This window comes from Poecilia latipinna, unplaced genomic scaffold, assembly GCF_001443285.1.
Source record: "Poecilia latipinna isolate Pla-1442-1.1 unplaced genomic scaffold, P_latipinna-1.0 Scaffold604, whole genome shotgun sequence".
Taxonomy (NCBI): Eukaryota; Metazoa; Chordata; class Actinopteri; order Cyprinodontiformes; family Poeciliidae; genus Poecilia; species Poecilia latipinna.
Genome location: NW_015113220.1, coordinates 274,422 through 297,440, shown reverse-complemented (window position 1 = coordinate 297,440; position 23,019 = coordinate 274,422). Strand labels below are relative to the sequence as shown.

General features: G+C 40.5%; 2 protein-coding genes across 3 annotated transcripts in view; one reads left to right on the top strand and one right to left on the bottom strand.

The window, feature by feature from the left end:
* The first annotated feature begins 12,215 nt into the window (after positions 1-12,215).
* LOC106953814 (probable ribonuclease ZC3H12D) lies at positions 12,216-22,712 on the top strand. Of its 2 annotated transcripts, none has more exons than XM_015042855.1 (6): positions 12,216-12,319; positions 13,332-13,720; positions 17,279-17,418; positions 19,766-20,000; positions 20,097-20,203; positions 21,467-22,712. In XM_015042855.1, the coding sequence occupies exons 2-6, from the start codon at positions 13,428-13,430 to the stop codon at positions 22,315-22,317; spliced, it is 1,626 nt and encodes a 541-aa protein (XP_014898341.1). In that variant the 5' UTR covers positions 12,216-12,319; positions 13,332-13,427; the 3' UTR covers positions 22,318-22,712. The 2 variants fall into 2 exon arrangements, with proteins under 2 accessions (XP_014898341.1, XP_014898342.1); XM_015042856.1 differs by lacking the exon at positions 12,216-12,319 and adding an exon at positions 12,483-12,853.
* The window catches only part of tab2 (TGF-beta activated kinase 1 (MAP3K7) binding protein 2), a 66,278-nt gene continuing 62,555 nt past the window's right edge, over positions 19,297-23,019 (bottom strand). The window contains exon 8 of the transcript XR_001426262.1: positions 19,297-19,310. The gene's annotated coding sequence lies outside the window, so the exon portion shown is untranslated. The remainder of the gene's footprint in view (positions 19,311-23,019) is intronic.

The following is a 23,019-nucleotide window of genomic DNA, read 5'->3' as shown; positions in this document are numbered from 1 at the left end:
GAAGTGCGTTGAAAGACTCACTATGATGCGGATATTGTCTTATCAGTTCTACTTTTTTTTTTGTTATTTTGTAACCATGACAGACTTCCTCATCGCCGTGTTTACTTCTTCTGCATCTTCCTCTGGTGACTGACGCATTTAGAACAAAAGCTGCACAAGGTCCCACCTGCCGCTGACTGCTGGGGGGGTGGTGCATTTTAGAAATGTCTGTATGGAAAGTTGGTGGGCGGGTTCCCTCTGCCCCCACGCTGCTGAGGGAAACCACTGGTGTCTCCCTCCACCCACATGTCAGAGCTCATGCCTCTGTCTGCAGGGTCACGCCGAGTCTCAGAGCTGTGCTTCTTTATCTGGAAGTTTAATAAACTTCCAGTTACAAAGATTGAACTTTAGCAAATGAATCTGAACTCAGCTGAAAATTTACATTTTAAATTTGATGCCAAGGATAGTAAAATATTTTTCTAACCAGCACACTTACCACTTGTCCTTTTTAGTTCATAATCTTTCTAACTATTGATTGAGGTGATTAACCACTGATTTGTTTGCATTTTGTTGTGCAATTGTAAATAAGCTGAATGTGTCCCTTTTTTGATTGTAGTGCTGTGAAAACTCTTTCACACTTTAATCTTTCAGATTATCTAGCAAAGGTTAACTTTAGTCTGGGAAAATACAAAGAAATGTACTTACTGAAGATACAAAGTTATTCAAACCAAACCGGCCATTGTTGAAAACAGTAAATCATGACTAAGCAGTGATTCACCATATTGTTCGGTGAACTCGTTGCTCTCACCAGGTGTTTTCCTCCAAACTTTTATTATTACCACTGATAAAAGAACAATGTGGATAAATCACTGCTGCAGAGTTCCAGGCCAACCTTCAGCGTCTTAAAGATGTCCAACTGCTTTTATGTCCGGTTTCAGTCTGGGTTCCATGGTTACCACAGTACTGAGACTGCCCTCGTCAAAGTGTTCAGTGACATCCACATAAGCTGTGGAAGAACCACAGTGTTGGTTCTGTTGGACTTTAGTCCTTTCAGTAAAATGTCAACAGTACTGAATGCTGCGCTGAAGAGTTGGTCAGACTCTCTGGTCCAATACTCAGCTGGTTATAATCTGTTATAAAGAACTGGATGACTGTCTGTCAATAGGTAGTAGACAGAGGTCACATGTGGGGATCCCCAAGGTTCAATCCTGGGGCTCCTCCTAATTAATATCTACAGGCTTCCACTGGCTCAGATTATAACAGGAAATAAAATTAGTTACCATAACTACACAGGTGATGCACAGCTCTAAATTACGATGTCACCTGGTGACTGAACCCATCCAATCACTGAACAGATGCTGTAACACTGATTTTATACACACTCTTACATGCATGTCTCGTAAAATAAACATTTTTCACCACATCTTACTACTGCTGCTGATGCGAGGAGCGGCCATATTGAAATGCAAAGTCAGCCTTACAAGTCCTAACTGAAGGTAGTCGGAGTTGCTTCCCATTTCAAAGTGGGAAATCGGACTTTGGACGGCGTCCCAGTTAATTTTTCTGGCTGGGAAGTCAGAATTTCCCAGTTCCAAGAAAACTGGAAAGCAGGATTACTCTCAGATCTGAACCTCTACAGACTGAGAACCTGAACAGGTGGAGAAACAGAAGCCAACAAACTGATCAAGGTAAGAATGGCTCTTCATCATCAGTCAGGGTTTAACCAGCAACTGGAATCCAGCTGAAGTCTTTAACTTTGTAAATGTTGACTGTTTACATAAATACGATTGACTAATAAAATCCTTTCAACTATATGAAATCTTTGTCTTTGCATCCTAAAATGTAGAAGACTCCACATAACCCGCACATATCCTTGAACATAGAAGCTGTAAGAAAACAATTTAACCAGCAGAATTTGGGTCTTTCTCCTTAAACTACCTCTTTTATCTGCCAGTTGCCAGAGTTGAACTTGCTTCTCCTGTTTGGTTTGCATCTTTCTCAGAAGTCACCACACAGTGTTTTCAGTTTCCCCAAAATAAGATCCAGTCCTGTAGGCGGAGAGGAGTAGTGGAAACAGATCTGCAGGGGAGAACCAAAATAAGCTGCACTGAGGGTTAACCTAGAAAAGCGAAAGGTTCTGGTACCGAGCAGAGTGGAAAAAAAAGGGTTGCACTGCTTTACACCCCCGGGTGGAACCACTGCCAGAGTCATCCCCGGCTGCCTGCAGCCTGCAGGCTGTCTGCACGGTTTATTTTTATGTCTGAAACTTCTGCGAAGATCCAAATACACACACACACGCACACACAGAGATTGAGCCTCCTTGTACACATGTAAAACAAGCAGGATCAGAATCTGAATATTCAGGACTGAACAAACCCTCAGTCACATTCATGTGTAAAGATTTGTCCTGACATCTTTCATCTTACTGCTGTATTTTTATAAGTAGGAATGGAAACAAAGCATTCCTGTTTCTGAGTGATAAACTGTCTCACACCTCAGTTAATCTAGATTCCTCATATAAGATTACATATGTTTAAGTTATTCATTAACCCACTGGAGATAAGATGTACTTTTCTTCTCTTTCTCTGGAAATGATTTGGTTCTGTTGTGGAAAAACTTTATTTAAAACATCACTGAAACTCCCAGATACATTTTTTAGCTTTGTTTTTGCCACTTGAAGATAGATAACAGACAAAATTAAATATTATTTTATATGAATGCAGATCAATTTTAGGCTTTCCACAGATTGTCAGTTTGATTTAGATGTAGACTTTGACTAGGTCACTCTAACATCAATATGCTTTATTCTAAATCATTTTATCATCTGCTCTTTTTTTGCATGCAGATTAAAAGCTCAGTTTCACTTGACACTAAAACAGAATATATTGTTCCTTTCTTCACTTTAAAGGGGCACTATCATGTAGAATAAACTTTTAAAAAAAATTTTACATCATGTTATAATGTTATTTCCTCATCAAGAACATACCTGGAGTGTTGCTTTGATTCTTTCACGCATGTTTGAAGAATCCCTTAATCTCCATGGCCACAATTCAATTCAACTGTGCAAAACGCCTGGGTGGATCTAGCTCCGCCTTCAAGACGCAGCTCCTCAGAGCTGCAGTTTACGTTTCCACCTCACAGAGAAACCCTCCCTGTCAGCTCTCCTACCCAGCTCCTTCAGACTAGCCAGCTGCAATTAGCAAACACCTGGTGGGCTCATAATAAGAGCTACTTCTCAGTGCAACACTGATATAAATATTGTTAAAGGATTAATAGAGGATCCATGTTGTGGTGACTTTCAGAAAAGTTTCAGAAACTCAGGAGTTTTTAAAGAGACAGAGGCCCAATTTTAAGCTGTTAAATTACAAAGTCAATATTCTTTTAAGCCGGAGTTCATATATGTAGCATTTTCACAACAACTGAATATAACATAGTTACTTGATTGTATAAAATCAATTATGTGCCTGGAAAATACATAATTCTGCCCCTTTAAGCATCACCTCTTCTTGCTTTCTTTCAGCCGTCTGCTCGCTGCTTTTCTCCCTTTCAGATTCAACGACTCCTGCAGCTGGACAAGAACCACAAGATGGATCCAACCATCCAAATCAAGAACCAAAAATCCCTGGCTACTAAAAACCACAATATGGTAGCAGCAGCTAACAGTTAGCAGTTAATGTTAGAGCTTGACAATGTGATGATGCCAATCATTACATTTTGGCTAAGTCCAAAATAGAATCCATAGAAAACCATTAAAAAACATTTTTGAGTATTTTTATCTGCCTGAATGAATGAGAACATAGGTTTCCAACAACAGCATTGTGATAACTCAAGATGAATTGCAAAACCTGAAGGCCAAGTTTAAAGATGTGTCCCAATTAGTAAGTATGTACAATGAGGTAACAAAGGTATAATGATGCAGTGAATTCACTGGAACCAGTTTGTGTGATCTTGTGCTAAGAAGATCATTTTTCTAATATTATTTTGTACAGTTTGCTTATTATCAAAAGCTTCTCTTACGAGACGCTCCATCCACACCTGAGAGTCAATCAGCAGCAGCAACACATTGAGCTGTGCATGTCCTCCTGCTCCACAGCAGTGTGTGTTTCTTGTGAAATAAAAGCAGGTTTTGCCTGGAAACACACCCAGGCCAAGGTGCTGCAGGCCTGAACAAAACAAAGTGGAAATCTGTGACTAAACATGTGGGGAAATCACCTTCATTACACACACTGTACACACAGACAATCCCTCACAACTTCAAGGTTCTCAGAGCACAACGCCCCCCTCACCACAGATGTAATATAAAACCTCTAGAAGCAGAATTGTTGAAATATTCTGATGGAGATGAGTTTGGGTATTTATTTAAATGTGTAGTATGTCATTGTGTAGTATGTTTCATATCATCTGCAACCAGTTTGAAAACTAACTGAGGTTAATCTGAGCAGGACAGAACTCAGCTCTGTTACTACTTCTACAGATACTGCAGTGCTTAAAGTGATATAAGACACCAGATAATTTATTTATTCGCCCCATAAAACCTTTTACAGATGCACATTTCAGTGTATTTTAATGGGGTTCTTTGTGATATTATAATACAGAATTTTATCTGCCTCCCTGGACAGATGAAGTTTTGTTAAAGGGACTATTATGTGTTTTCTAGGCACATAGTTAAATTTTATAGCATAATCAAGTAAATATGTGAAGTAAATATGTTACCTTCTGTTGTTCTGAAAATGCTGTACATATCAAACATAACTCAAAGAAATTTGACTTTGCAATTAGTCTCCTTGAAATTGGGCTACTGTCTCTTTAAAAACTCCTGCTCTTTTGGATGGACACTCCACTCTTCACGTCATCACAATACTCCTCCATAATACTGTTTATAACCATTCTTAGGAGCGTTGGACTGAGACATAGTTCATAGACAGACAGCAGACTGTCTATTTTTATCATATTGCTAAAATTAGATGACTCATATCCCCACAAGATTCTGTTTGCTTTTATTTTTACTAGACTTGATTATTGCAATGCCATTTTTTACTGGATTATCTAATAAATCAATAAGACAGCTCCAGCTTCTCCAGAATGCTGCTGCTGCAAGAGTCTTTTCTAACACAGAGAGAGAAGCACATCAGTCCAGTTCTGAGATCCCTGCACTGGCTGAAAGAACAGAATTTAAAATCTTCTTAATGCAAAGCACTAATAAAAAATAAATAAAAAATAAAAAAACAAGACTACATTTGTGATCTTCTTCAACCACTCAGACCTTTAAGATCATCAGAATTAAACCTAATTATTCTGGTGAATCAACTTTCAGTTTTTATGCTCCAACACTGGAAATTTTTAATTCTATTCACTTATTATATATAAAAAAAACCCTAATATTTAATTTGTCTATTTTTAATCTGCTGGATGGTTTTCTTTTATCTTCTTGTTACATGTTGTCTGCAACTTTTTTCTAAAAGCTCTTTGAATTGTCTGAAAGGTGCTACATAAATAAACTTGCCTTGTCTTGCCTAATGATTCACCAGGTGTTTGATAATTGTTGCTGCCACTAGTCTGGAGGAGCCGAGTGGGGGAATGGGTTGCTCTGTGAGGCAGAGACTTGACTGCATACAGGGGTAAATAGGTGAGAGGCGCTTCGTGGCAGTAAATATTTATTCATCCTGAATGGTTTCCACGAGAAACTCAAAGGTGTTTCCATCATTCATGAAGTTCAATGGACGATCTGTAAAAAACACAGAGACAGAAACAATTTCTACCCCAGGCTCTGTCTGATGAACACAGACAACTCCTACCAGCCACAATAGTCAAGGAAATAATTTAAACATATTGGCATTTCCACAACCTGCCGTTAGTTTTTATTTTCTCTACATTACACTTACATGTTCATTAGTCAGATTCACTGAATTAGAGGAGAAGTCCAGGTGAGTCTCATTTGTCAGGTTTAAAAGCACCTTTTGAAGACCTTTGAAACTATTTTCAAAGGTCTTCAAAAGGTGCTTTAAAAGGAATTAAACACATTTGTTGTTAAGTAATGAATGTGTTTGTCATCATTACTCTGTCATTAGCCAGTTCATTTGAATTTTACAGTAGATCATGCAGCATGGGACTGATTTGTTCTTCACTCTTGATCATTAGTGTTGTAGTGAGGTCCTACTCATTTGTCTTGTTGCACTGTTTTCCTTTCATCCCTGTTCATTGCAGATGTGTTGGCCTGCAGCCACATGAAGACACGTGTTGCTTCACTAACATCCCAGCAAGACAAGTAACCCTGAACTCCCTCCACAGGTCTGGAGGATTTTCCGGACCAGGTCCCTCAGGAATATCTCAGAGTCATCAGTAAAGCTCAGTAACGTTATAGGTCAAAGAATACAACCTTTGAAGTAGAGGACGAAACTCCTTTCAGCTAATAGAATATGGGATCTTGTCACAATAGGTGAAGGTTTGGATGTAGACAGATGAGTGAACTGAGTTTTTTTGGCTCAGGTTTCTTTGCCTCAGAAACCAGAGAGATGTTGTCATCGCAGTAGACCAGGTGCAGAAGGCTGTTGTTCACATGAAGGTGAACGGCTTCTGTCCGCTAAAGGTCAGGTCTCTAAGGATGCAGTCAAACCAGTCGCGTTAGTCCGACTCTAGTTCGTCTGTATAGACAGTCTGGTTTGTTTGGTGAGGTGTGAATGTGTAATCGAAAGCTAATACGGACCAAACAAGCAAACTCTGGTCCACCTTCAAACCTGGGTCTCTGTTCAGCTGAGTGAACTCTGGCGCAGTTCGAATGCATACATGGACGCCAAAGAGACTGAAGACCGCTCCAAAAGCAGGAAGTGGACTATAAAGCATTGCATTCTGGGTAGATACAACCAAAACAAACACTCGTGTCTAGGAATGGTGGAAGAATTGGCTCATTCAGACAAAAGTTTATTATTATTTTTATTATTACTATTATTGATTATCATTCAGACCAACGTAAAAATCCTACAACTGTAAAAATCTCATGCGACTGTTTTCATTTACATTTTGTGAAGAAGAAAGTTGATGTCTTCTTCTGAGGTTTCCATGTCTTTTCCTTCAGTAGGTCTTGGTGCAGCACCACCACACATTTTTCAATTGGTTTGACAATTCAGTTGTGTGACACAGTTCAGTGTGAAATTGAACTGCAGCAGCTGAAAATGTAACAAATGTTGCAATTTTGCTCCCCAGTCCAACCGGATCTGCCGGACTACCAGGTGTGAAAACACCCTAAAGGGCCAAAGCAACCAGATCATCTATGCAAAATAAAGACCCTGATGTTCCCGACACGGACAGCCTCGTCTGCACAACCACACTGTTTGTTACTGACACACCTGAAGTCCAGTGATCTATCAAAAGAAAATGAGCGTCCTATTGGTTGATTTTCACAGGCCTGCCTTATTAGTCAGTTCCCAACTTTCCCAACTTACCCAACTTTCTGCTTGAGAGCATCAAAATGCAGTGTCACACCTACAAGGCATGGCTGGTCAGGTTTCTCAGTATCAGATTTATTGCTATGTCATCATTCTGGCATTAGAATGCTAGCAGATTCTCTAACTATGTGACTTTTTATGTACACATGCTAAGCTGTGAGTAGGTGTGCAGGTCAGAAATAGCTTTGTGTGTCACACTGATACTGAGGAACAACAATAGCGCACGTTGAGCTTTTTAAAGCTGTGGTTCCTGGAAGTAGAAGCAGTTCAGGTAAACCATCCCATTCCAACACATCTGTGCTGTTAGTTTATCTCTGAATGGACGAATTCCCAGAAATCTAAAAGAATCTCACTGATTTAGACATACAACTTTAGTTGAATTAAAAGCTGTGACTTTAAAGCTTTAAAGTGTTAAATGAAAGTCAACTCTTATCTCTTTCCTGGAATTGGTTAGCTTGCTTGTAATGCGTTGTCAGTATATATTTAGCCCTGAGCCTGCTCAGGCAAACAGTCTGGCTGGCTCCATTAACATCTGACTATAGTTAGAGAGTACCTGGAAAAAACCTGAGGAAAAAACCTTGTTGGAAAAAAAAAAATACAAATTAAAAATATGATATGCTACTTTGTACAGAAAGTACAAAGTAGCATATCATATCAGACATGTGCTTTTGCAATGTGTCTGATAGTGAAACTGATTCCTATGGGAAGCTGCAGTCAGGGTCAGGTTCATGGTATTCATAACACAACCAGCAACTTATCTCCAAAAATCCGACATAGAGCTGCTGTTCTTTTGAGGCCTATGACTGGAAGTTTTCTTTTCCTCTTCCTGATCGGCAAAAAAAGTTTTCAGTTTTTTTTAACAAGGAAATTGACCAAACAATGAAGCCGTTGGGAACAGCACCGATGAAGTAACAAGGAGAAAAACAAGGAGAGTGAAGCGTATATAATTCACATTTAGTGTCACAAAATTATACTAAAAAATTTAGCTGTATTAAAATGAGCAAACATTTATAACTTTTCTTTCCACATACGCAAATTCATCCATAAAACAGCACAATCTGTTCCAGTTTATTCTCTGTGCTTCACAACAAACTGGAGCTTCAATTATGTGCTTGACATAATCTAACAAACAAAAGAGCAATACTTTATAGGGACTTTTTGTGGAGGTTTCTTCTTTGATCATCTATTCGGCTTGTAGTTTTCAGTTTTCTTCTTTGTCTTAGCAGGACAGCTGAGCCTCCCTCTCCAGCCCACTGATTAAACAAGCTTCCTCTCAACAATACTTGAAACCCATTTTACTCTGAATTGGCTGAGTGCATTAAAACCAGTAAGTACATCTGTTGCCTTCCTCCTTAGTGAAGGGTTCACCTATCTTTTTTTTTTTTTTTTGGAGAATGAATAGCTTCAATGACTGATATTATTTTAAACATGCCACTTTCAATAATAATATAATAACACATATTTAACAGCATAGGTGGATTTTAATTAGTGTACCTCCTACCAATTAAACTAGCAAGTAGAAATATAATCTCTTCCAAAAACAGTGATGCTGGTTTTCTANTGTGTTAAAACAGTACTGTATCTAAAACAAAACAAAACAAAACAAAACAAAATACTGTTTAAACTGGACATGTCCACAAACAGGACTGAGGGGTAACTTTTGTAAATCCTTTTCAAATTGTAAATGTCAGGCTGATGAGGAAGCAATGAAGGCTATGAATGTACCAGAAAAAAAACATTCAAAACTAATGACAGGGTATGACTTGTCATTTTTATATTACATCTCACTACAAAAGATATTTTAACCCTCCAAAAATCTATATTTGTTTTTGTTTGTTCTACACTGGGTTTGGAACCCCAGCCTATGTGATCCTCTTTGGAAACCAACACAAAAATAGATGTTATGACTGTACTGTAATGTGTTGTATTATAGCTGAATACTATTCAGATTTAACAACATAAAAAATAATTGTTAACCAGAAGAAAGGCAGAACTACTTTACTAACTGAGAAGACGCTAGGTTTTAGCTTTGTTAGCTTCCTACTGAGCTAAGCTAGCTGGCTGCTTCAGATAAGAAATGGTTTTTGTGTTGAAACCTTTGTGGGAATATTTTTTCTGTTGGCTCTCCTACATTGTTGCCTTCATCCTGGAACTTTACTTACCAATGCTTGATTGGTTATTTTGCAATAGCCTGTAACAGAGGTGATAAAATATGAATGGAATAGATTATGAATAAATGAGTAATTTCTATTAGCTGAAATGCTACAGTGCCTAATAAAATAGTGTTGCTGCTTCAGTGCTGAGTTCTTGAAGTAATGGTTGACATTTTTCCTTTTCTCACCAAAATTCTGATCAATATGATCAATGTGTCTAAATATAGTTATCTACAGAAGGGTTCACAGTCTGTACCGTGCACAGCAAATGTGACCTGAGTTGACATGACTTCTGATAAAGACCCTTATATAAGGCCGGCCCTGAGTAAATAATAAATTCACTTGACTTTTTAGCATTTCTGTGGTAAGTTTTCACAGCTCAACACATTTCTGAATTAATTTAAATGGACTTAATTCTATTTATTTACGTAGCACTGACCAGGCACTTCACAAGATAAACTATTCTGATTAATATCCAGACTGTATAATCTACTTCAATCCACTTACACAGACAGTTTCCAATCCAACTGGACCATTTCAATGGTCAATGAAACACAACCTATGATGGCCATTGGTAAGAAAGCCCAGCAAAGCTCAGGATGGAGGAGACAACAGAAACACTTGTCAACAAACACTTTGTGTTAACAAAGAATTAGAAGCAGCAGTTGCTCCATTAGTGGCTTCATTTAGGAGAAAACCAGCAGATAAACTCTGAGCTAATGTTACAATCTCTGAAAATCAGAGTGCATATTCTCTAGTTAGAGACAGCAACAGCTGCTTCAGTGACTTTGTCCAGGAAACTGACAATTTAAAGACAGGAAAACTAGGTCAAGTGTATCATCTGTGGAGAACGTGAAGTTATTGGAACTGATAGCGCGGCACATCCAGGCAGATGACACAGCGAAACACAGAAACAGCCCAAAATAAATATTGACTCAGTTTTTCTATCTGTGCTACAGTAACTGCAACTTAATGAACCCCAGGCTTCATCATCATCTTCATCATCATTATCGTCCCATCTCTGTTTTCAGAGTCACAATATACTACTGACTGTTTGGGCGTCCTGGTCCGACCGGGTTAGCACATTTCAACAACCACACTGGAACATCAATAGGTGAGTTTGACATTTTTTCCACTTTTAAACCACATTTTCAGATTAGTCAGACAGAATGTAATGCTATCTTTTCCATGGCTACTCAAATAAAAAAGGTCCAAATATCTCAGAGGCACCAAATCTTTGAGTCAGTGGTTTATCAGTGCAGTGATTCTAGGTCACAGCTTCAGCTGTCTAACATGTGTATGCATGTCCGATGCTATATAGCTAGATCTCCTTTCTACAAATTTCTTTAATTTTCACTTTTCTGGTCCCATAAATGTTTCAAATTAACAAAAGACAACCATAACCTGAGTAAATACAAAAATCTGTTTCAGAAAGCAGAATTTAATTTAATCAGTTACATGTCATTCAGATCCTGCAGCATCAAAGCAGCCCCAGATCATCATACTGCCACCGCCATGTTTACCTGCTGGTGTTATGTTCTCTTTCTGAAACACTGCATTCACTCTCTTGTCTCATCAGTCAGAATATTTTCCCAGAAGTCTTCATCAAGACCTTTGAGTTCTGTTTGAGGTCATCTTAGCCTGTCTGCTCCTTTTTGTTTAATCATGAACTTTGACCTTACCTGAGACCTGTAGTGCTTTGGATTGTATTCGTTTTTCTTTGTGACTTCCTGGATGGGTTCTCATTAAGCTCTTGGAGTAACTTGGTTAGGCCTGGGAAGTTTCTCCACTGTTCCATGTTTTCTCCATTTATGTGTATCTGCTCTCTCTGAGTCTCTCTGGAGTCCCAAAGCTTTAGAAATGGCTTCAAAATTTCTTTCCAACTTTAATTCCTCCAGACTGAGGCATGATGTGTTGCTTTGGAGATGTTTCACCTATTATCTAACAGGTTCTGTTTTGCTGATGTTTTGACTGCAGGTCTGGAGTTGGAGGGTGAAATGTGTCTAAGAAGAGGTCATTCATGATTTAAACAGGGGATGTACTTACTTTTCTCATTGGACCTGACTTGGTTTGGGTAGATTTTTATGTCACTGTTTGAAAACCGCTTCTGGCTTTGAATCCGATTATCTCTGTGGGATGCTAAAATCAATCGGATGATCTGAAACATTCAACTGTGGCAAAAAAATAGTATGGTAAAAAAATAAAATGGCAAAGAGGAGCCAGTGGCTCTTCATAAATTTGCTTTGTTCATGAATTTCTCTGTTAGCTCTCATGAATTTTGATGTGAACGGGACAAATTTGAATGAATGAATGAATTTGAATTGAACTGATTGCCACACTTTGGCTACCAAATCAGTTACAGTGAGCTGAAGATACCATGTTGTTTCTCTCAAAGCCGTTCACAGATATGAAGGTGGAGATATAAAAAAAAAACTGAAATAAGAAACCAAGGTGAATTTTTCTTAATCTCCTGCCAAGGAATAACTCTGGCACGCTTCCAGGAGCTGCACACATTTATCCAGCATTTATTACACCACACAAGGAAGTGTTCGTTCACATAAAATCCCTTAGGCTTGTCAGGAACTGATCCCAGATCAGGAAGTACAGGTCATTTTTTTCTCTTCCTCCTGTGAGTAATAAGGGCAGCTTCACACACACTGGCAGTGTTTATCAGAACGGCTGGCAGGCAGGAGCAGCTCACACACACACGGCAGCCGGGACACAGGAGGGATCGACCTGGAGCGTGTAAGTCCACTAACAGACCCAGTTCAGCTGGGTGACAACGCTGCTCTGCTGGAGACGTTTCTCTGCTTTTTCTGTGAGAAATCTCGACTGGTTCGAACGTGTCATGTCACGTCTCAGACGAACACAGGGAGGGAGGTAGGTGTTAGGGGTCAGACTGTGGTCTGAGCTGAAAGCTGCCTCATAAAGGGCACACACACCGTTGGACGAGTGAGACAAACAGGAGTTAAACAAACAGAGTGTGAAGCGAGGGCAAAGGATGTGGTTAGGTGCACTTTGTAGCAACATTGTGCAAGCACAGAGAAGGAAACGGCAGATAAAAACAGAGAACTGGTCTTTTTAGACAGCCGTCTGTTGCGTCTGACTGGAGCTTTTTCCTCATTCTTTAGACGTCAGGCTACCTTGTTTATTGACGAGGCTGGACAATGATTGAAAGCTCCAAAGAATGACTGTCATCTGTTGTTCTCTGGCTGTTTCTCTTAAAGGCACACCCTTCAGGTCCGTCTTCAGTTGTAGCATACGGGTTTGTGTTTTCAGGTGAGGCCGTGTCTTCTCAGGGTCAGGAAAGCTGAAGTCTGCGGGTTGAGTCACCCAGCAGTGTGGTGCCGCTCTGGGTAGGAGCCTTAGGGAGTTCCCGGGGTGTGATGAAAACACTGGGGGCTTGAAAGCCTCGACGTCCATTCACGCTGTTTCCATTCATTCATGTTTTTGGTGGCTGTTTTCAGTGAGTCAGGAGGTAAAATTAGACCAGAGATCACAGTGGACCCCTTTGCTTCCTCTCTCTGGCCGCGAGGGGCTTTCTTCGCTCAGCGTGACGTCAGCCGGTTTTGGCGCTTGCGTTCGGAGTCATGAGGCTGCGGCAACCAGAGCAGATTCTATCGCCGCGCATGCAACCACAATCTGATTGTCTGAAAACCCCGTAGAAACCACAGATGTGCTTCCTGTGTTTTCAGTGACAGAGCTCCTATGTCTGCACCCACAATCTTTGACACCTGTCAACTGTTCCAAAACACAGGCTGTTACCTTGGAGACCGGCGTCAGCCAGAATAAGGAGGCAAGACGAGGGATTCCCAAAGACAGACAGACCTGAGAAAGACAGCAGCTAGGAGCGATGGACCGCCAGCAGCACGCCAAAGTGGAACGCTTTCTCAAGTTGGGATACGCTCACACCGACATCCTCAGGGTGCTAGAGAGCCTGCACCACGATGCCCAGACCAACGACATCCTGGAGGAGCTCATCAAGACCTGCCACACTCGCAGCACCAGCGTACCCAACAGTCCCAAGCTGGTGCCCAGAGGCTGCAGCCCCAGTCCCGGCCCCAGCAAGGCCAGGACCGGCCCTGACAGAGAGTCGAACACAGGCTTCAGACCCGTGGTTATAGACGGCAGCAACGTGGCCATGAGGTGAGTCAGCAACACTTATCTGTCACTAGAAACACTTATCTTGAGTTTCACTGAGTGTGTGGAGGAAGACACAGCAGCAGTTGGACTATTAAACTCACTTTGCTGAGAAAGTTTAACTTTATAGCCCAAAAACTATTTGTTTACTCTGCAACACTGATATAGAGAAGTTCTCTGTGAAACTAAAGAGGTTCTAGGTATTTACTGTAGAAAATGCAGGTGTTTTATTGCCCATCTACTGCTGTATTACCTAATCTACATGGTTGCGTCACATTGCTGATGATCATGAAGGACTGATTAAATGTAGGATCTCTAAGATAAATCATGTTGACCAGACTGTGCAGTAAATGTGCTCTGAACATTAAAGTGATTCTACCAGAACAGGAAGCAGGATCATTCCCAAAACTCACTTATTTTTACATAAATAGTTCCATCTTATTTTCAAGCCAAGCAAAGGATTTTTTGGTATTTTCAGCACCAGAAAGCATGTTTTTCTTCCTTTACTTCCTGGAAGAATTCTTTCTTGCGTGTCGATGCACATATACAGAGCAGCAGTTTGTGTCTATTGTGTCTATTACACTAATTATCCAACATTATCACTCAGAAGCATTAGCTTGAAACTATATTTCGGTGAATTTTTTTGTCACCTTTAACTTTGCTTGGTGTGGTTTTAGTTCAGGCTTGTGATCGGAGAACACTTCCTCTTTGCAGATGATGTGTCACTCTGGGTTGTGCTTGAGAAGCAGCGTGTGACATGTTGTTGGTTTCTGCTCACTTTTCACCTGAAATGTTTGTTCAGGTTTTAGATTTTCCATTATTCTGAGAAGAACAACGATGTTATTACGCAGTTAATGCTCTGTAAATAGAAATATGTGGATGAACACTACAAATTACTCAGCTTTAAATTTAATATTTAAATCTGATCAGCTCCTGTTCTATTAAATAATTCTAGACTCAAAACAGATTCTGTGAAATCGCGCGCACACACACACACACACACACACACACACACACACACACACACACACACACACACACAAACAATTGTTATTGGTTTTTGACACTACATGCATTTTAGCATGAAAGATGCAATTTTCTGTTAATCCTTCTGTTTCCCAGAAATATTGTCAAAATTTGTTCTGGTCTCCTATTTGTGTGAACAGTGTTGTACATGAGGTCAAGAAGGAGGGAGTCGCCCATTCGTGCTAGAACAGACATCACAGAATGTGTAACACAATGAGAATTGCTTAATGACATGATTGCATGGCTGGTATATTTTCACGACCTACATTAATGGATCAGAAAGTTCTAAATTAAAACAGATGGCTTAGTGAGAAGATGGCGGAAACGTTATGAATTTAAATTAGAAGATAAAGGAGGGATGTTTTTACAACACAGGTTCCTGTAAGGACATGGAGTGAGTCCAAAGAGGAAGAAAACTAAACTATTTGCTCTGACGTTTTTCCCAGGTAAAGGAGAGAGAGGTTTATGCCACCTCACGGATGTTAGATACTCGTTCAGTTATTCCAGATAACTGAGTCGTTACCCAGAAAGATCCGAATGGCAAAAAGAATTCCTTTAAATTGGGTAACTTATCAGAAACTAAAAAAGGTTTTTGGCTCAAACCTAAAAGAAAGGTCACATCTTCCAGTTCCAATGATGCAACATGGTTCAAATCGCAGTTGAGTCTTACTTAGTAAACGCCAACTTGTTTTCAGTCTCAGTCCCACCCTCAGTAGTAACTTACATCTGACACACTTTTGTCATGCCCACCCACAAAGCTGCAGAAGGAATCAGCACAACTCACTTGTACCTCACAGACACATCTGTAATTAAAACGATGTGAATGTTTGTAGGTAAAAGTTTCCTCACTGGAAAAGAATACTTTGAGCTAATGCTCAAAAAACATACATTTTATTCTTTCCTCCTTTAAAAAGGCAAACCTGAGCTAACTGTACTGAAGCTAGCACCTCACACTGTTGCACTAAAAACTTTCTAAAAGTTTTAAGCTAACTTGAAAGCTTTTAAGTTCCATATTTAGAAGTGTCCTAATAATCGTACCTAATCAAATTACTGTAGTTTTCCTGCTGGGAACCAATGAGGAAAAGATGCTAACAACAGCATGTTTGTCAATGAAGCATTTAAAACAAAAGAATTTCCCAAAACTCTGAGAATGCCACACCAGAACTAAATGTATAAATAGTACAGGAAGTAATTTGAAACAAAAACCAAAAACACAGGAGATGGAACAAGTTACATTTTAGCTAGCATCTTTGCTAGGCTAAGTTCATTCTTCCTCCAAAAAGGCTGCAAAACAACTATCATCAGCTTAAAATGAAATTCCAAGTATAATGAAGTTATTATAAGTTAGTTTAGCCTCAGTAACTTAGCTAAAGGATGTCACAAATGTGACATTGGCTACCAAAATCCAGTTCTTTATAAAAACAAAAGTTACTGAATTTGGATCGATACTGTTTGAATCATGACTAGACCTCTATGATACATTCATCTGACACAAACCTGATGGAATCAAAGGAGGGAAGAGCAATGAGACATTGTAATAGCCACAGGAAGCAGAAGTAAGAAACTATTAGGATTTTTAATAAAGTGCTAGAAGTCATAATGGTTTGAAGAAACAGACTATCAGGTACCCCATCTGGGTGAGCCACAAGTAACTCGTGTCAGTCATTATCTTTTTACCTGTTGTATGGAAAGCAGCTCACCACTTCCTGCTTATGGAAAAAAAGGGAAACTCCCACGCGCACACACATGTGAACAGATACCCATGAGCATGTTTGCAGAGACAATGTCTCCTGTCAACAAAATGATCTCATTTACCTGCTCAGTAGTCTGCGCTTGGTAACACTTCTGCCACTGAGGTTCAAGAGTCAAGATGTTAAATTGCTAAAAAACTGAACGACTCCCCCTGTGTTGTGGCAAACCTGTGCAAAGATTTTAGGAGTTTCACTAGGACTAAATAAAGTGCATATGTGTTACTGTTCTGGGTAAATATTATCAGGTAGCAATAATATATAAAACTACAACATTAATCAATATGAATAATTTATTTCCCCTTTAAAAATACCCTTCAGAATTTGTTTTCCCAAATGTCAAGAACTTCAAATCAATAAATCTAAGACAAGACAAATTCCATCCATTTGTCATGAGTTTGTATCCGACATGATTGTTACGAAATGTCTTTTTCGGTTATACCAGTAAGGGGAAGTAAATGTCTTTTAAAAAAACAGGCATGTTGTCAGTTATAAAAGGCACCACCACTGAATCAGCCAACAGTTTTAGTTCTCATAGGTCAGCAGCACCCAGTTAGAGAAAGAACATATGAAAAGTTTCAGTTCTGCATCTAGTGACCCAGCTATGAGCATGGACAGAACTCTGAAGCACATGTCTTACAACACCATCAGCTTCCTGAAAGTGGGAGAGGAGGTGTGTGTGTGTGTGTGTGTGTGTGTGTGTGTGTGTGTGTGTGTGTGTCTAACGTATAAGGAAATGCAAAAGCAGAAGTAGATTTCTTTTTGTTGACACTGACTTTTGTCTCCATAGCCATGGTGACAAGAAGGTGTTTTCGTGCCAAGGCCTCCAGCTGGCGGTGAACTGGTTTTGGGACAAAGGGCTACGTCACATCACCGTGTTTGTGCCCCTGTGGAGGAAGGAGCAGGCACGGCCTGAGGCGCCCATCACGGGTAAGATTACCTGAATGCGCTGCAGTCACTTTGTCACACTGGGAGGGAAATGCCACTGTTCATTCTAGAAATTCCTGCAAGGTGACTGGAGGGTTTAGTATTGTGGCTCTGCTGTGCAGGATGAAACACTTTGATTTGTGTGAACTCAGCAGACTTAGGGCTGCAGATGGGCTTCATATCACACATCTGCAGTGAAGGTCTTCATAAGAACCAGTGGGTTGCATTAGTGGCCCTTGCTAACGTCCCCTGGCTTTCTGAATCAAGCTGAGTGACCGATGCTTGACTACAGAGTGACCTTTTAGTTTGCACGCAGACCTCAGAGCTCAGTCAGGCAGGGTTATGCTCCTTTTCGACTGATGGGTGGATCTCAGAGATGTTGTTTTCTTTTTTGAAAAGGCAAATTACACTTAGAACTAATCTCTGATGCTACAGTCAAAAGGGTACCTACCTAGAGTAGAACAATTCAAGAACCTTGGTGACTTGATTTATGAGTGGGGGGACAATTAATCTTCCTGTCATCTTCAGATAAGTGGAAGACAATGAGTGGATGAAAGTATGGATGGACTTCTACAAATACTTCTGATAAGACTTAATGATCTAATGAGAAAAATTTACTTTTTAGCTTAGTCCTTTCTGCGTATTAACATCCACATGTCCATTGTCTGTACCCGTTGGTTCTCACAGGGCCACAGGGGCCCATCTTTAGCGGTCATTGGGCAAGAGGCAGGGTACACACTGGACAGGTCACCAGTCCACCATAGGGAAACACAGGGCACACACAATCAGATCTAAGGTCAATTTAGAGAAACCAGTGAACCTGACAGTCATGTCTTTGGACTCAGGGAAGAAGTTGCAAACTCCTTACCCATTTAAAGTGGCACTTACCATCCTGATGGGGATTAACTCATGTATGCAGATGTCTGAACCTCTAGATGAGAACCAAGCTAAAGGTCTCAAGATACCAACCTGAAACTCTGACTCACATGACTCGAAACTCAAAACTTGTGAAATTAGAAAAACAACTTGTTTTGTACAGTTTTCTTTTTTTGGTATTATTGTTCAACACAAGTGGAAAACAGTGCACTTTCATGGTGAACTGCCACATCAAAGCAAATGATGAAGCTTACTGGAAAGGAGGCAAAGCAAGGTGATTCATTTGCATAGTACAACAGTCAAAGTCTTTTTTCTCATTTAGCATGTTGAGGCAGCAGCAACTTTAGCAAGAAATTGAAGTTAGACAAATCAAGGAAGTAAGTTGTACAGTCTTTGGAACTGTCAAGGCACGCAATATTCCACTGAGGCATATAACTAATTAGTGCAGGTAAATTCCCATCCTGCCATCCTTTCTGTTGCATTCATCCCGTTTGGCAGCTTTTGCTGGTCAAAGCTCCCTCAGAGACTTCCACTGAATGTTAGTGACCGAAGTGAAGCAGGATCCAAACTCCATGCAGAACGAGGAAGTGGGTTCACCTAAATGATATCCAATATGTTGTTTGTGTTGGATCATCCCTACAAACCTTAACTTGTTCCAGGAAAGTGCTCATCAGGAGCTTACAAAGAAGTAGTGCAGGAGGTAACTCTACACTTTTGATATTTCCTGTTCTGACGGTCGCTGTCTAAACAAGTAGTGAAGGCCTGTGTGAACAGCAAGGTTTAGGTCTCCTGCTTCAGAGAGTCAAATGTACAGCAGGTGCTTAAACATGTTAACAATAGCTCAGATCTAGCAACCAAATATCACAGCTGGAACATGAAGAAACAGCAACATTACCAAATACTGTGTGAAGGCCAAAATACCAATCTTTAACCATTTACACAGGCAGCTCCAGAAATAGCTGGTTGCTAATGTTTTCAAGGTAGCCTCTGCTTCATGCCAGAACAAATCCTGTAGAAACCTCCCAGTGATCTTGTTGATACGTGAGAAATGCTGATGTTTATCTTCCTGTATGGATACGTGATAAGCCTGTCTTCACTACACTGCAATTGTGGTTCTCTACCATTAGGATTTTTAAAATCTACTTTTAAAAAAGTTGGAATAACTGACTTAGAAGAGCCATTTGTAATTATCAAGATCACAAAGGCAAGGAAAATCTTTCAAATGCATCTCAGCTGCTGAGATGGCATAAAACATCATTCAAACACTACAAAGGGTGTAAGTCTAAAACATCTGGAGCAGAAAGAACAGCCAGAGCGCTCATCCAAACCTGGTCTGATCATCAACCGGGTTATGGTTGTAGTAGCTGCTTTGCCACTTAAATATGAAGATAACATATAAGAGGTTCTTTACCAAAGAGAAGATTTGTAAACAGCTCTATCATTGTACTAAATTGCATTGTCTTGTGTCCCATAGATCAACATATTCTCCATGAACTGGAGAGGAGAAAGATCCTGGTGTACACACCGTCCCGCTGTGTCAACGGCAAGAGGGTGGTGTGTTATGATGACCGCTACATCATCAAGCTGGCAGTTGAATATGACGGAATCATCGTGTCCAACGACAACTACCGTGACCTGCAGACGGAGAATCCCCAGTGGAAAAAGTTTATTGAAGAGAGGCTCCTAATGTACACATTTGCCAATGACAAGTAAGGCTTCCTCAGTTGTCCTAACTGCCTGCCTTGGCTCTGGGTTCTTCTTCCCCAACAGCCACTAACCTAATTTATCCGTGTGCTGCTGTGCAGGTTCATGCCTCCGGATGATCCCCTGGGTAGAAACGGTCCCACCATTGATGACTTCCTCAGGAAGAAGCCATGGACACAGGACAACAAGCAGCAGCACTGTCCATACGGTAAGTTCCCATCACTTTATTAATAATCACTCGTTCTGCCCCATGGCACAGGAGCAAAATAGAAACCAATACTGTAACAAGCAGCAAAAATAGATGATACGTGTGATCAACATCTTAGAAGTTAATCATTCATGTAGAAAAATGTTAGTTTCATCAATGTTAAATGGAACATTTCTGATGAGCAAAAATGTTCACTCTCCAGGGATGCATGCAGACAAAACGCCTCCACGTGTTTCCACTCAGACTTCATCATTAACTTTTCACAGCAAAAGGGACAAAAACCAAACATCCAATTAAAGCAGCAACTTTCATTTCGCTTCAGGTTAAACTGTACCACAGGTTAGACCTGCAGAGACTGACAACCGCCTGCAAGTTAGCAGCTAACTGCATCCCAGAGATAGATTATCATCTGTTAACATGCAAATGGAGTTTATCCTACCTAGACATAAGTACTACCAAGTAGCAAATAAAAGCTAATACTTTTTTTCTCTGCCTAACAGATCATATTGTCAAATATTAAGGTTGTGGAGATGTGCTCCTCTAAACTAAAAATAGAAAATATTGAGGCTAAACCTGGAGGGTCTTCATAGTAAATAGAAAACATTTTCTAGCTTTTTAGCAAACACCTCATTTAAGAAACATATTTTTAAGTACACCATCTGGACAATTTGAAACAGAACCGTTAGAAAACATGAACCTTTTTGATTTGTGCAATGAACATAAAAACAAAACAGAAAAGAAAAATGTACTTTGTAATCTAACAGAAAATGTCCTCTTGTTATTTAAAAGCTGAAATTTTTATACAACAATTAACAGAAAGACCTATAGACCCTTCAGAGGTTGAAATTCCAAGTGGGAAAAATAGGGGTTAACGAACCCTGAACTCAAAATCCAATATGGCTGTTGTGCACAGAAAACGGTAAAAACTGTTTATTTGCACTGTTGATGGTCAGGAATTCATTTATTTTTTCATATAGTCCTTCAGTGAACATGGTGCTGTTGTGCTCGAAAATCTAAAATGCATTATTTTCTTGTAACAAGTTGTTTTCTTGTTCACTGACGTTCAAACTTGTAACTGGAAAACAACTAACTTTGACTTAAAGTGTCTGAAAATTCAAGTTTTGAATTCTGAGTAATAGAACCCTGGAACTGAAGGATGAGGACGAGTTTGAGATTTCTTTTGTTTATCAGAGACAGTAGTGCTGTGTAGTTTCCCTGTGGAACTCAAAATGAATAGATTTCCCTGTTTGTTTGGTTTTCCAGGAAAGAAATGTACTTATGGGATAAAGTGCAAGTTCTACCATCCAGAGAGGGTGAACCAGTCACAGCTGGCTGTAGCAGATGAACTGAGGGCTCTGGCACATCAACCTGAACACAGATACACTCCACCCACCCCTCCCTACGGAAGCAGAGACGACCTGACTCACAGCGACCCCTCCATCTGTTACAGGGAGAGCAATAACCTAAGAAGCCAGCAAAACAAGAGTCCTCTTTTTTACCAGTACTCAAGCTCCGATGCAGACGAGGCCTTTAGCTCCATGGGTAGCTCCATGTCCAGGCTCAGCATCCAGGACATACCCTACAGCCTGGAGCCCCCTCTGACCAGCTACAGCAGCGGCAGAGGCAGTTACCAAATGTCCAGCTCGTACTCCGGGAACAGCCTGAGGCTTTCACCCAATGGACACAGTTACTACCCTCCCCAAAATGGCTCTATGCCCTGTGAGAGTCACATGTACAGTCAGTGCAGGTGTGGCCACCAGAACCCGGCCAACCATCACCACCACCACCACCACCAGCAGCAGCACCAGCCGGTGTGGAGTTCCTGCCCCGCTGTGCCTGCACACAGGGGGGAACAGACTTCTCATTTCTCAGACATACAGTACCAGCATAGCCACAGCCTGTCCCGGGACCCCTGGGGGCAGCAGCCCAGCACCCCCATCAACCAGAGCAGAAGCGTGTCCAGTGAGCAGAGGAACGACCTGCGAAGCCAGCTGAGCACGCTCTTCCCTCAGAGCATGGTGGAGCAGGTCCTGAACGCCAACCCCCATGTCTCAGACATGCTAGAACTGATCGGACTCATCCAAAACTACAGGACCAGCAACATGTCCTTCTAGACTGCCAAACCTCTGTTGGTGCCTTCAAACCGAGCCCACACTGGAGTTCTCATCCCGGAAATAGTGAAACCAAAGTGAACATTTCCTTAAGAGAATTTTTATTTGTTATGAAATGTGTCAAATGCATTATTTTAAGCATTAAGAAGGAAGTTGGTCTGATAAAACTACAATGTTGGCTATTCCTTTATCCTATTACAGAAGTGCAATGCACTTAGCTCCATTCCAGCTACTTATTGTAGCGTTGACAAATGTTTATTAAAGCAACATGTGTTGTTTTTTCATGTTGCCTCAAAATGAGGAACACTATAGACTGTACTTTTGTAAAGACTGTCCCGATATTAACTGTGAAACATTGTGGTTTTGTTGCACATTTTGAATAAAAACTTTGTAAAGAAGTCGGGGTTTGATTTTTATGTTGAGTATGCCAATTAGTTTATGACGAAGAGTGGCGCCTCCTGGTGGCCACAGCGGCATAGCCCTTTAAAAGGGGCAGTAGAATGTAAAGTTGACTTAATTAAGCTTTACATCATGTTATAACATCATTCTTTCATCAAATAAATAGCTAGGGGGTTGCTTTGATTCTTTCATACATGTTTGAGAAATCCTTTTATCTCCATGGCAACCACTGAGTCGTGCAAAACGCCTGGGTGGATCCAGCACCATGTTGCAATTTCCAAACTTCTGCCTCACAGAGCAGCACCC